The sequence below is a fragment of the Cyprinus carpio genome, chromosome A22 (genome assembly GCF_018340385.1).
Source record: "Cyprinus carpio isolate SPL01 chromosome A22, ASM1834038v1, whole genome shotgun sequence".
Classification (NCBI taxonomy): domain Eukaryota; kingdom Metazoa; phylum Chordata; class Actinopteri; order Cypriniformes; family Cyprinidae; genus Cyprinus; species Cyprinus carpio.
Genome location: NC_056593.1, coordinates 18,264,273 through 18,279,220, shown reverse-complemented (window position 1 = coordinate 18,279,220; position 14,948 = coordinate 18,264,273). Strand labels below are relative to the sequence as shown.

The following is a 14,948-nucleotide window of genomic DNA, read 5'->3' as shown; positions in this document are numbered from 1 at the left end:
AATATGAATTAATATACTAATGTGATTCTATATATAAAAATAAAAAAAATTGTAATATAAAGTAACATTAAAACGTTTTAAAATAAAAATGTGTAAAATACTTATTTTAAATATACATTAGTCTTCACCACGTTTTTTTATATAATTTTTTAAGAAATAAAATATTTCATTATAAAATAATGTTAAAAATGTTTTCACACTACTCCATGTTTCTTTTTCCCTCTAAAAATATAAAGCAGTCCTGCCTATTAATATCTATCCATGACATCACACTAATTAATTATATGAATTAATAATAATAATAAAAAAAACATTAAACTGCAGTTAATACATACAATGACTTAAATACACCTCTTTAATTATTAGAGCTTTTAATTTTTAAATTAATATTTCATTTTGATATTTTCTTGTGGTGCTTATGTAGTTTGTTATAGTCTTTTAATATTATTTGTATTTTGGTAAAATATGGTATTATATATATATATATATATATTATATATATATATTATATATATCATATATATATTATAATATATATATATATATATATATTAGATTCTTTGTTACAATACTATATTAATATTTATATATTATACAATATTAGAAATGGATAGTTTGATTAATAGGAATAAATAAACAGAATTATTTTGAAGGTATAATTTATATATAATATTTATATGATTCTATTATATATTATAAAATATTATAAATATTAATTAATGTTAATATAAATCATATAAAAAGTAATGTGGTACACCTAACATGCAGGGGAAAAAGCTAAATAAATAAATTACAACAATACATTTTAATATTGAAATTCTGATAAGATCTGCACTAATAATAATAATTTGACCTTAAATAGTATTTATTAAATAGTATTTATTAAATTATAATATAAATAATTGTACCTTTTCAGTGACGAGTGAGATAAGGTCAGCTAGTAAAATGTCAGGTGGCGCGACTCCCCAAAAACTATAAATAATTCATGATATTTGCAAAATATACTGTTTTTCATTGAAAAATGTATTTAAAAATAAATTATTACATTTGAACACTTGGGGTGAGGGTGTAAGTAAAGTATGCTATTACTTTTTACTCAATGATCACACCACAAGACATTTTTATAGTAAATAGATGTAACCTTTTATTTAAAACCATCCGAAACCAACATCATAAGAACTAGATTAGTGGTTCTGGTTATTAGGGACACTCTTGTGTGAGATCTGTGCAGTGTTGTGCTGTTGCTGATGCTGTGTGTGTTGTGGCAGCGGTCGGCTGTGTGAAGTGTCTCTCCGGGCTCCTGCCGGCTGTGAGTTGTTGCTCTGTGAGAATGGCGCCCCCTGTGTGGAGAGCGACGGTACTGCAGCGTGCCAGTGTCTGTCCGGGTTCGGCGGGCCGCGCTGCGAAAAGCTCCTCAGTGTCAACTTCATCGACAGAGACTCTTACCTGCTGCTCACCGACGTCAAAAACCGGCCACAGACCAACATCACGCTTCAGGTGCAGATCATTCAACAACAAAGACATCATTAATCACCGTTTCAGCATGCCAGTAAAAGAGAGGAATGAAATGAACATCCACATTTCCCGCCCTGAATTTTTAACTTTGATGTTGTCATGACAACAGCATTTATTCTCTTTGTTGTCAAGGACAATCAACAATCAAATTTGGAGCGTGTGATGCGTTTCCTGTAATTGTGATCTGTGTAAATGACACAAAATCAATAAATATGCGCATAAATAGTGCAAATAATTAAATTGGGCAGATATATGCAAATAAATAAATATATACTAATAAATAAATGAATAAGTAAACTAAGTTGTCGAATTGTTATATATTAAGAGATATTTACAGTATCTAGAAAGTTTTTTTTTCTCTCTCTTTCTCTACATGTGGCAGCACATATGTCAACTATTTCTCACATTAAGCCATCAAAGATGTGTATTAGTGTTGTTATAAGCACTCTTTAATTTATGATAATGCGAGAGAGACAAAGACCTTCACCATATGCCCAAAATATAAAAGGAAAAACAGCTCCTTAATGAAATAAGTTTGGTCCAAGCATATGCTTGAGATTCATTTTCGCTGACCTTGACACGTGAAGCATCTGCTACACGAGTAAATATAAATGTAATTTTAACAGCCATATGTCAGAGTAATTGTCATATTTTTTATGTTTCTACTATTGTAAGATTCAAGTATGCAATATAAAGGATAGAGTGAAACACACAAGACATACTAAACACCCTCATTTACAGCTTTTAAGGAACTTAAAAAAAAAAAATATATATATATATAATATTTATATCTTATAAGAAATAAACACACTATCATTCAAAAGATTTTATTTTTTCAAAAGAAATTAACACCTTTATTATCAAGGACACATTAAACTGATCAAAAGTGACAAAGACACAAATATAATGACTAATATATTGCATATTATATATTAGCCACTAATGTCTATATTAGTACCACATGGTTAATGTGAAAACATTTATTATTGAGAATTTTTTATACGTTATATAGAAATATTTTTAATATTTTATATATAATTTTTAACCGCACTATTGTTTAAAAGTTTGGGATCAGCAAGTTTTTTTTTTTATAAAGAAATTTTATTCTGTAAGGAATTGATCAAAGTTGACTGTAAAGATGCATATAATGTTATAAAAGATTTCTATTTCAAATAATTGATTTTCTTTTGAACTTTCTATTCATCAAAAAGAAAAATAAACTGTACTCAGCACAACTCTTTTCAACATCAATAATAATAAATGTTTCTGGAGCAGTAAATCAGTATATTATTATGATTTCTGAAGATCATGTGACACTGAAGACTGGAGTAATGATGCTGAAAATACTGCTTTGATCACAGAAATAAATTAAATTTGAATTTTTTAATTCTATTTTAAACTGTAATAATATTTCATAATTTTACAGTATTTTTTTTCAGTGTTTTTGATCAGATAAATGCAGGCTTGCTTGAGCATAATGTCAGACATTTGAATAATACTGTTGTGTTTGGTGTCTTTATCTCGTGTCTTTATTGTACTGACACACTTTCTGTCAGGTCTCCACAGCTGAAGAAAATGGGATTCTTCTCTACAACGGCGTCAATGACCACATCGCTGTAGAGTTACACGCCGGCCGTGTCAAAGTGACCTACGACGCAGGAGATCCGCCGGGCAGCACCATTTACAGGTACATCAAAGATCCCGCTCGTCGTTTAACATGTACCTGAACCTGCTCTGATTCACTGCCGGTTTCCTCAGTTCTGAAATAGTGAACGACGGACGCTTTCACACCCTCGAGCTGCTGACTTATGAGCGGATGGTCAACCTTTCTGTGGACGGAGGGCTTCCTATGACTCTGGACAGCTCGGGACACGTCCAGACCCTCACCAGAGACGCCCCACTATACGTCGGGGGTAAGATCTTCGCCCATAATCGTGAATAATGATTCTACTTGTCTGCATCTATCTCTAAATGTGTGTTTTTCTCATCAGGTATGCCTGAAAACGCCCAGTCGCTGTCTTTCAACCAGTGGCCGCCTCTCAACGGCTCCAGTTTTCAAGGCTGCATCCGAAACCTCTACATCAATAATGAACTGCAGGACTTCACGCACACGCAGATGAAGCCGGGAGTGGTGCCGGGCTGCCGGGCCTGTCAGGAGCTGCGCTGCGTGAACGGACTGTGTCAGCCGGACGCCGCCGCCGGGCCCGTGTGCCACTGTCAGCCGGGATGGGCCGGCAAACACTGTGATGCAGCCGCTACCAACCCCTGCCAGAAAAACAAGTGTGTACCCGTGTGTTCATGGGACATCTTCCAAATTAAAAGACAAAAAATCTTTGTGAAGGTTATTTAATATGAAAGCCTAAGATAAATTATATGACACTCTAAATATACTAATGTAACATCAAATATTTAATAACAAATATTGAAAAACATGTTTATCATATGTTAAAAAAAAAATATATATATATATATATATATATAGGTTAAAATATTTGTAGAGATAAAATAAAAATCTTATATATTTTAGATAAAACAATAATTTTTTCTATTTTATATATATAAATATAATATATATAGTATTTATATACATATATATATATATATATATATATATATATATATTATATTCATTTAATATAAAGCATTTTCATGTTGTCTTGACTTCACACTCTGTTTTTGTTTAAAGAACACACAAATGTATATACACACTATAATATAATATAATATAATATAATATAATATAATATAATATAATATAATATAATATAAAAAGATAAATAAAAATGTTGGTAAAGGTTTTATTGATAAATAAAAAAAAATATATATATATATATATATATATATATATATATTATAAAAATATATTTCATATAAAATATATACAACAAATGATTATAATATAACATCTAATACAAAATCATACAAAATATTCAATGAACATTATCACGTTTATGTAGTATAAAGGCCAATGTAAAAAAAATGTTTATTTTTATAAAAAAATATAATATAGCTAAAATTTGTCATACATTTTTTTTTTTTTACAGATAAAATACAATTTTACATATAATATGAAATAAAGTACATATTTTCCTATATTTTTGGTGTACATACATTTATGCATAGAGCAGACTTACATTGCATTCAAGGTATTCATTTTGTCAAGTTCATAAATTCATTGAACCCATGACTTTGGTGTAGTAATTTAATTTCATAATATAATACACAGTTTATAAACATATTCTAAGCCTTCTTTCTCTTCCTGTAGTGTGTTCACGGCACCTGTGTCCCAGTGGACCTGCAGTCGTATCGCTGCCAGTGTGCGGACGGGGGGCCCCTGTGCGCTCAAGAGGACGTGTCCGGCCCCTGTGTGGCGCTCTCATGCCAGCACGGCTTCTGCGAGGTATCACCGACGGGACAGGCGCAGTGCGTTTGTGACAGCGGCTACAGCGGCCAGTTATGTGACACAGGTGAACAGTGCTCTTAGCTCATAGCAAACGACTATCATAAAGACATTATGTGACTGTATGCCTTGCCTGCAGTGGCTCCGTGTCAGGGCGAGTCCGTACGGGACTTCCATCGCGTGCGGCGCGGCGAGGTCCAGTGTCGCAGCACACAGCCGCTGTCCTGGGTGGAGTGTCGCGGCGGCTGCAGGCCGGATTCGGGCGCATGCTGCGGCGGCTCCAGAGTACGACGCAGACGCTATAGTTTCGAGTGTGACGACGGCAGTTCCTTCACACAGGAAGTAGAAAAGACGGTCGAATGCAGCTGTGGAAAGTGTGTGTAGTCATCAGAGACCACAGAAGACATTAAAGAGCAAAAATAGTGTGCATTTGTATCTGTGGACCGTGACATCTGTGAGGTAGCTTGATGAACTGTTTAAGAAAAGATAACCCTTTGCATGTGAATGATGAATTATGGGTATTTTGTGCGGTCAGATGAGGAATTATTGATATCGAAAGTTAAAATCTAACAAGTGGAACATAGATTTAAGAGTATAGTTTAACGGACAGCATGTTATACAGGATTTATAGTATTTAATATAAATGTAAAATATTTCCTCAACATTCATTTTGATTGTAATATATATACGGTTTTTAATTTCCATATAGTATTTTTGTATGTTGAACACCGACATTGGTGATGTACATTTTTTTTTACCTTTTAGTTTGTTTTTCTACCCACAATTGTTTGACAAAGTAGTTTAAGCAGCTTCTTTTCATTTAATGCTGTCTCGTAAGTGTTTTTGTGTTTGCAAGCGTTTCTATTTATTTCATTAAAGGTCTTTTTGCCTATTAAAAAGGCTGGTTTTACCCTACAGTGTGTTTTAGTTTTTTAGGTATTTTTATGTGATTTCTACCGAGCCCCATGGAGATAAAAAAATATGAGATGGGAGAAAAAAATTCTGTGCTTTTGCATTCACTCACAAATCTATGTAAAGTAGATACAATACTATTATAGGTATTGCGTTCCCCCGATAAACTTTACGTTCACTCACAAATACATTGAAATGTCGTTTTTCTCATCTCGGAAAACATTTGCGCGCTTAAGCAAGAATATTGTGTTTCTTTAAAGGTGCTGTATGCAAGATTTTGACTCTACTAAAGCATAAAAATACCATAATATGTTTGCAGATATTTAAGAAACATGCTAAGTTAACATACTTGTTTATCTGAAAAACAATGCTACAGTCAGTTATTCTTTGAAAATGTGTGTTTTGGGCCAGAATGTCGGTTTTTGTTTTGGTTTGTGAAACCCGCCCACTGCCAGTGCTGTGTCAAGTCTGAGAAGGGGGGGCCGGGTGAAATAAACCCCTCTCCAATATTTTGAATTTGGACTGCAATACCTAGTTCAACCACTCGGTGTCAATCCTACATACAGCACCTTTAAGAAACTTTGTGTTCTCTTTCAGAACACTCAATGCTTTCTTTGCGTCCAAAAAGTATGCGTTCCTTCGAAAAAAATTTTGCGTTCTATAACAAAACCACTAAACTAAACAAAATATAGCTTTTAGTCCTACCTCATATTATATGGATCCATTCTCAGATAGCTCACGTACGTCTGCAAGATGTCTGTTAAAGATCGCTTCATCTGGAAAGCATCTGCTGTGTACAAACATCTGATAGACGTCTTTAAGATGTCAGTTTTACTACAATCTAAATCATAAACATCTTAAAGACATCTTCTAAATGTCTATTTGACATCTGATAGGAAACGTCCTATAGACCCATTGCATGCAAAGTTTCTTGGGGGAAGCAAAAACATTGAAATATAATTAAGATAACTGACTATAATCTATATATTTTATGCAAACATTTTAGAATGTTTTATATGAAGCCATTCCCAACAACTTACAATGTCATAAACAAAAACTTGCATATTATACATAGGTATGATGAAATAAAATACTTATGTAAATAAAACTAAATTATAATCACGTCTCTATATATATGTATACAATGATGTGAAATTATATTAATGTATTATTAATTTAATTAATCGAATTTATCATATTTTAAGCCCAGTGCCGGCCCTACCTAATAAGTGATATAAGTGGCTGCATAGGGCCCCTGTGTCCACCAGGGGCCCCGTGTCAGGAGTTCAGACAGCAATCACGGGAGTAAAGCCACGGTCACACTACACTTTTTGTCATTCATACGTGAGATGGTGGTGGAGATGGCAACGGCAGAGCTGAGCTGCAGCTTCTCTGAAGCTGTACTTCCATATAAATTAATTAAAAACGTTCGTGGACACGCACTGTATGTGTACGACAAATCTTGTAGAATGCAATGCGAGCTCAGCACTTCCGGTCCTCGCGAATGCGAAACTAAAAAGGATGTGTGCGCGCATTCAAACGCTATTTCAATTCCAGCAGTTTGAGAGTGGCTGTGGCTCCCTGATGCATGCAAATTAGGCTGCATACAATATCTAGTGTGTCATTAGTATGCACACTATAATAGGATGTGTAGTTATAACCATCTCTTAGCTCTGTATCATGCTTGAAGGAAATTTTGGTTTCTGCTTGCGCTTTGATTTGAATATTGAGAGAGTAGCCTACTTTGATTATGGTTGCACTTAATAAGACTAAGAAATACCTGTTCTTTTTTATGATCAATTGTGGAAAAAGTTCAGATAGGAGGTCAAACATTCTACAAACTCATAGCCTGCAAGTACAGTTCTATAGGTCTGAAGAGACTCATGAAATCATACGAAAGAGAAGTCAGTCAGTTGAGCTTGTTGCAAAACATCTTACAGTGCTTGAGTATTGTCTGTTCAGAAAAGCAGAACTGAGATGGCATTTAATGCAAGATTAGTTAAAATATTTCAAATGCAACTGCAGCCTATTTTTTCCAGGCAGGTTTTTCATCATTGAAGATTTCTTAAAATAGTGTAAAAAGTCTCATTCTTGTGAACCCTCTCTCGTGTCTGGTCTCAGATTTTTGCCTTCAACTTTGATGTTGCTTAAATCAGTTTCAGCATGTGTTTACACTTATATTTGATTATTTTTACATTTTAATCTGGCCTGTCATGCCAGCCCAGAAAATTAATAATAATAATTATTATAATTCTGTTCTCTATTGTAATTTTCATAACCAGGTGTTTTTGCGTTAAACACTGAATTTTGATACATTTTAAAACTCTTTAATTTGAAAGTTTAAACTCTTTAGTTTTAACAGTTTGCTTAAATGGGTAGTTGACATGACATTGCATTTTCACTGTCACACAAGATAATTTTTTTAAATAATATTGTCATCATTTAAAATTTCTTTGTCTTACATGGACCCATTGGTATAAAAACTGCTTTAATAGATTTATTATTATTATTATTATTTTAAGTTTTTGAGCTAAATCTCAAAATTGTCCTGGTGTGACTCTCAACTTTTATAAATTAAAAAGAAAAACATACAATTGTTAATAAATACCTATAATATAATGTCTATTTTAGTAATTGGCAATCATTTTTAATCCACATATTTCTAAAAGCATATGAACTTGATACATTATGTCATTGAAAACTTTGTCCTCTGATGTGACACCATATCCTGTTTTTAAACTCCACTGAGAACTATAATAGTTGAAGGGCCAGAATAGTGTTTTACAAAAAAGCATTTTTTTTTTTACTGTATATTTGTCAACTACCCAAATATATTTTCCTATCTATATCTTAAAAGATAAATATATTGAGTAAAACAAACTGGTAAAACTTTACAATTAGGTGTCAGTGTAGGATGTGTACATTGGGATGGGGGTGGTTAGGTGGAACTGTAGGTATGGGGGCCCCTTTTGAAAATCTGCTTAGGGGCCCTAAAACACTAGGGTCGGCCCTGTTTAAGCCTCTAAGCTTAGATGAGTGATAAATGTTGGGTTGTTAAATATGAAAACAAGCCGTCAGGGAAGGTGAACTGCAAGCTTTTACATTATGTCACTCTATCATTTTTGTAGTTTGTCAAATGTTTAACAATTATACCTCAACCTGAAAACTTTTTTGAAATTCTAAAGAAATTGAATTGACCTTAGGCAGGTTAGACGCCATATTGAATTTTACAGATGAAAATGAAGCTGTGAGTACGGTGCTCCCAAAATCGCGTACTGTCTTAGTAGGTAGCCTACTACATTTTAATTTACTTTGTGACTGTTAAAAAAGTATGTTCTATACCAGGGACGGGCAACTGGCGGCCTGCTGGATTACATTAGACTTGGATGATCAATTTTTAAAACATTTGAGAAGTAGGTCACGTAAAGATTGCTTTTAGTTTATGGTGTTAATACTGTCCCGAGACAGGGGAGGTCGATAGTTTCCAGCCGCTCACCGTATTACAGCGCAGTAGGACGTGCACTCTAACGTAAACATTTACTAACCCTGCGTCTCAATGTTCATACTACCCAACCTAAATAGTATGTGAGATTAGGAAGTGTGTCCCAAAGCATAGTATGTTGAAAAGAGTATGCCAAAAGTCCCTGGATAGTCTACTATTTCAGGTCGATTTTTGAAGTGTGGATCTGTCATAACCAGGTTGCATTGTGGTCTATAGAACGGCCTGAAGTGTAGGCTACATATGAAGCAGACTCCCTCCCTTGGTCAAAAGCGAAGGAGCGAGGGTCTGTCTATATAAACTTCCCTCGTCCACTTCTCGAAGTGGAACACACTTCAAAATGGCGGCAGGGATTCCCCCGAGGGGAAGTGCTTAGGGAAGTTCGCGAGTGCGTGTCTAAAACTGGAGTGGAACGCAGCCTTTGGCTAAAATTGCCCACAATCCATTGTGCTTTTGCAAAGGATTCGGTCCAGAACTACAAACACCGAATAAAACGCGTTAGAAAAACTACAAACATGGCGGATGCGCGCGATCGATGGTTAGGTAAAGAGGTTTACAAAAAGGGGTTTTAAGTTACTAATAATCAACATTTAACCTGGTAAAAAATATTTATTTATTGTTATCTTTGTTATAGTACATGGTAACTGTGACAAGATGAATGACAGGCCAGTTTACAGTGACAGGGTCAGGGTGTGTGTAACAGGTGTGCCGCACTAGTCCTCAAAAGTGAAGCCATCGTGTTTCGATAGCCCCCAGGTGGCTGGTCCCAGTATAGGTCATAATCCCTGCCCTCTCCATGTAATCTAATGTGACGTGAGACAAACTAATTAAATTTCACTTTATATATTTATTTTGTTTTCAAACATGGTTTTTGTCATTTGATGTAGATTTTATCACGCTGATGTAAGTTAGGGTGTTCGTTTTTTTTTAAAAGTTTGGTTTTAGTTATGTGATGCTATAAAAAGAGAGTTCTCTGAGCGAACTGAGGCGCCAACTGACTTTTTTTCGGGATCTTCAGGAAGAGATTGGAGTTGTATTTACCTTATTTTAACACAAGCCTCTTATACGGCAATCAGCAGACAAAAATTGGACCAGTCAGGCCAATTTAAAAAAGGGTCAGGGGCGTGTGTTTGCGATTGACTCTGCGGGAGTGTGGGAGGGACGCGGCTCCTCCTCGCTCTCTACTGCGCAGAATCCGGTCCCAAATCAGGGCAATATGGCTGCGCCCTATTGGAAAAATGGTGGCTTCACTTTTTTTCAATGGAAGTGAATGAAGATGCCATGCGTCATCCATCTTTTTTTACAGTCTATGGGTGCGATAGAGCGGTCCTTTAAAAACGCAATTGTATGACGTTATAGTATGTCCCAAAGCTTGCCTACTCTTCTACTACATACTCAAAAGTGTGTACTTCACCAAAAGAGTACATACTTTAAGAGCACAGTATAAGTAAGCACATTCAGATGCAGGGTAACATTAGCCAATAATAATGAAAAACTGAACATGAAAGCAATATTTTCCAGTCAAGACTTTAAACAGATTATCTTTTTTACCAAGTTCAAGAATACCCGTTTGGATTGATTGGAAATCTGTATTTTCATTTAAATCGCCATCACAAACAACAAGGACGCCAGAGTTGCACTAGCCTCAAATTTCAAAGGTAAAATATATAACGTTGGTAAACAAAACCTTTTTGCTAAATGCATGACAGAAATGTTTGCACTGAACTGTGGGTTCATATGGGGTTCCTGTTCTTACATCCGCAGTTCATGAAAACTGCTATATTTCTACTGCTCACAAAGTGCTGGCAGAGAACGAATTTGCGTTTTCAATAAGCCCTTCTGCTATTTTTGTTACATATTTCTAAATGTGAACCAGGATCAACAAGAAGCTAATGCATTATAAAAAGCTAAACAATTAAGAAACTAAAATGTATGTAATTTAATATAATTATTGATTGATAATAGTTGTTTAAATTAATATAATTATTGATACTTTTGACTCTTTCCTTTTCTTAAAAATGGAAAACTTGGATTTCCTTCAATAAAAGACGTGGATTAGTAATCTGGCCCCTTGGTATAAATGAGAAAAATTTCTGGCCCTCATCACTATCAGAGTTGCCCAATAATGACATGCGGACATACCATATATGTATATATGTAGATGCATCATTAGCGACTGTTACTATGTGCCGCTATACATAAGCTGTCCGCCATATTGGAAGGGTCAACTTGACGTCATTCACCATAACAGTAACTTAAGTTACCAATGTTTAAAAACTTGTAATATAGAGTTAATGAATTTAAAAACACAAACCAACACATTCTCACCTGTGAAAGTTTCCCGTTTCTTTGGGAATTTAAATCCCAGCAGTTTTTACATCCATTGGCTGTGCAGGATTGTGACATCTTCGAATATTCATTAATTATTATGGTGAATGACGTCAGGTTGATCGTTAAAGGTGGCGGACGCATCTACATGCTTGACACAGTCGAATGGGTCATCTACCTATACATATCTATGGGACATACCACATCCACCATGTTGTTACTGTCACATGACCTACCTGCATCAGTTGCCATTCATTAATCCACTCCCGTGGCCTAATGGGATAGTAAAGTGTCGAATGCACACTTCAGAATCCGGGGGGAAGTAGTAGGTACTTTTCACCTACTGTTTTTCAAATACTATGAATTTGGACATACTACTCACCTCACATACTGTTTTTTGCCTACTATATAGTAAGGAAGTATGTGATTTCGGATGCAGGGTTACTGTCTTTACAATGGTGTGCACTGTATAAATATCCCAGAAAACAATTTTCACAACTTTCACAATGTTTTCATCTACTTAAAGGTTTTTTTTTTTTTTTTTTTCAGTTTTACTATCGGTATGTTTTTAAACTACAGTGCAATGCATTTAACACACTCATTTCAATCCCTGTCAAAAATTAATTAAAATATACCAGGTTCAGCACAAAATGTCTACGTCTGAAATCACATTGTTTCTGAGCCAATACTTCTACAGTACGTCCTTGCTTCACAACTGTTAATAAGTATGTTTTATATAGTATAAATGGGTGTAGTGTGAATGTAATCCAGACTTACTTCATTTCTCATGTTGTCATTGTCATGTGTCATTCACAAATCCTCTCCCGTGGCCTCATGGGATAGTAAAGCGTCCCTCAGATGCATGCTTCAGAATCTCTCTTTTCAGAATTCTTTTTCACTTGCCGTTTTATGAACACCGTGAATTCAGACACACTGCACTGTTCACGTTCTGTTTTTCACCTACTGTATATGTGTGAAATTATATGTGATTGCGGATGCAGCCAAACTGTAGCTGGCATAGATTGGGTCATAAATATAAAATAATGTTATGTGAGGTTGGCAAAACTGATCTGCTCAAAAGGTAGATGTTGGAAGGTGAGTATTGGTACTGGTCTCTTTAAACACACTGAACCAACTGCTTGATCTGAGGTGTCATTTTTATAATTTAATAATAATAGTAATGTTTGCCTAAGAAACCACCATTAATAAAACCAGTGTATTACATACAAACCTTCAGAACAGTATAAACAACAAAAACTTTCAATATTAACACTATATAAAAGCATTTATTCTTTCTGCAATAAATGAATTGAAACACCCTCCTCAGCCACAACAAGAAGCTCAAATCCCTGTCCGTGCACATATAAACCCCGCACCTCTGCTGCTCAAGCATTCACAGCTATTTTTAACCTTAGCAACTCGCAATGCTTCAAATTAGCCGTGGTAACCTCTACACCAAAGTCATCTAATCCAAGCTGTGTAAGACCTGTTGGTCTAATGTCTGTTATGAAGACACTGGAACATAGTTTAATAACCTCAACTTGATATACTACTGGAAGCAGCAAACATCTGTGCATATATGATATTCAATGGAAATTCTTTATTCTGTGGAACATAAAAGAAGGTATTTTGAAAATGGTCTCTTAGTTTTACAGTCAAATGGATCCAATTATGTCTCCAAAATGTCTTCTTTTGTATAGTGTTGTATGGTGGAATCACTTCCCAACCCTATCGGCGCAAACGTTAAACTCATGTGAAAACATGTCTTTCATATAGAAGAGGGTCTGAAAGGTATCAAAAGTTAGTTCATTCATCTTGAAAAGTAATAAACACTTTTTTTTTTTTTTATAATGTATGTAGATGATTTAAAAACATCAATATGACAGCAGCTGTCAGTGCTTATCAGTGTATTTATTTATAGATGTATTTGTTTATATATATATATATATATATATATATATATTAGTTGCATGTCAAGATCTAGTCACTTAATGTTTCATCTGTCTTGATGTCATTGTAGATGTTAACTGTCGACTAAATAAGAACTAGATTAAGAACATGCCTGTGAGAGTGTAATGTTCCTTATGACTAAAGACATTAATTCTTTGTGAATTGTCCTCAGTTTTTTAATTGAATCCATTTTCTGCAGTTATTATTCAGTAATGGGGACACTTGCTGAGTGCTTGCAACTGTGCACAGTAGGAAAGACTATGATTATGGACCTGACCTTTCCTCTCACTGACATAAGTGAGTTTAAAACAATGAAGACCCTTAGTGGGTAAGTGTAGTGTTGTTGGTTTTGTTAAAATATGGACCAATCAAAAATGGGTGATAAATGATTTTGCTGATGTAATGTGTTTAAAGGGGTGGTTCACTGATTTTTTTCTAGGCTTGATTGTGTTTATGGGGTGCAGTCTAAAATGTTAATGCTTCGTAAAAAAAACAAAAAAAAAAAAACTTATTTTTCACATAATTTACCTTTATTCCACATCATTCTCTCCCTTCTCTGAGAAATGGGCTGATCGTTTCCTGCTTTTATGAAGCCCCTCCCTCAGAAATAGGTGATTGGCTCTGATTGGTTAGCTTGCTCAGTGTGTTGTGATTGGCTAAACCGCCTTTAGTGCGTGTCTAAATGTACCGCCCCTCACATCAGCGGCATGTGCTCCGGTTGTATTGAAAACAACGGCATCGTCAATATCGCTTATCAGTTTGAGCCCGATTTAGAAGCAGAGGATATTATTGAAGAGGATCATGCAGAACCTGTCCAAGCACGGCTTTTAATGGTAGGCCTATGCTTTTTGTTTCCATAACAGAGTTGAACTTAAACTCTGATCTCTACAGTACAAATTACAACAATAAATGTGGTGAGGTGAAAAAATGTTTCTATAGTTCAACTCTCATGCAGGAAAAAAACAGCAGTGCTTATTGTTTCTATAACTAGTAACAGCTTGATGTTGAACTCGCTACTGTAGAGCTTGATTGTGGCTTGATATGGCCTTAAACTCGCTACTGTAGCTTAACAACAGAGTTGAACTGTTGAAACAGATATCACCTTCTCTATAACAGAGTTGAACTGTTGAGCTTGATGTGGCCTTCTTAAACTCGCTACTGTAGCTCAACTCTGTTATGCAGTAAAAAATAACAGTGATCAGTTGTTCCATAACAGAGTTGAACTGTTGAGCTTGATGTGGCCTTCTTAAACTCGCTACTGTAGCTTAACTCTGTTATGCATTAAAAAATAACAGTGATCAGTTGTTCCATAACAGAGTTGAACTGTTGAGCTTGATATGGCCT

General features: G+C 34.9%; 1 protein-coding gene across 1 annotated transcript in view; it reads left to right on the top strand.

Moving 5' to 3' along the window:
- Positions 1 to 6,029, top strand: part of slit1b (slit homolog 1b (Drosophila)) — a 38,229-nt gene extending 32,200 nt beyond the window's left edge. Inside the window, 6 exon segments of the mRNA XM_042712158.1 lie at positions 1,269 to 1,497; positions 3,072 to 3,202; positions 3,274 to 3,428; positions 3,507 to 3,799; positions 4,781 to 4,982; positions 5,055 to 6,029. Coding sequence (XP_042568092.1) covers positions 1,269 to 1,497; positions 3,072 to 3,202; positions 3,274 to 3,428; positions 3,507 to 3,799; positions 4,781 to 4,982; positions 5,055 to 5,299 — 1,255 coding nt within the window. The 3' untranslated portion in view covers positions 5,300 to 6,029.
- Positions 6,030 to 14,948: the final 8,919 nt, after the last annotated feature.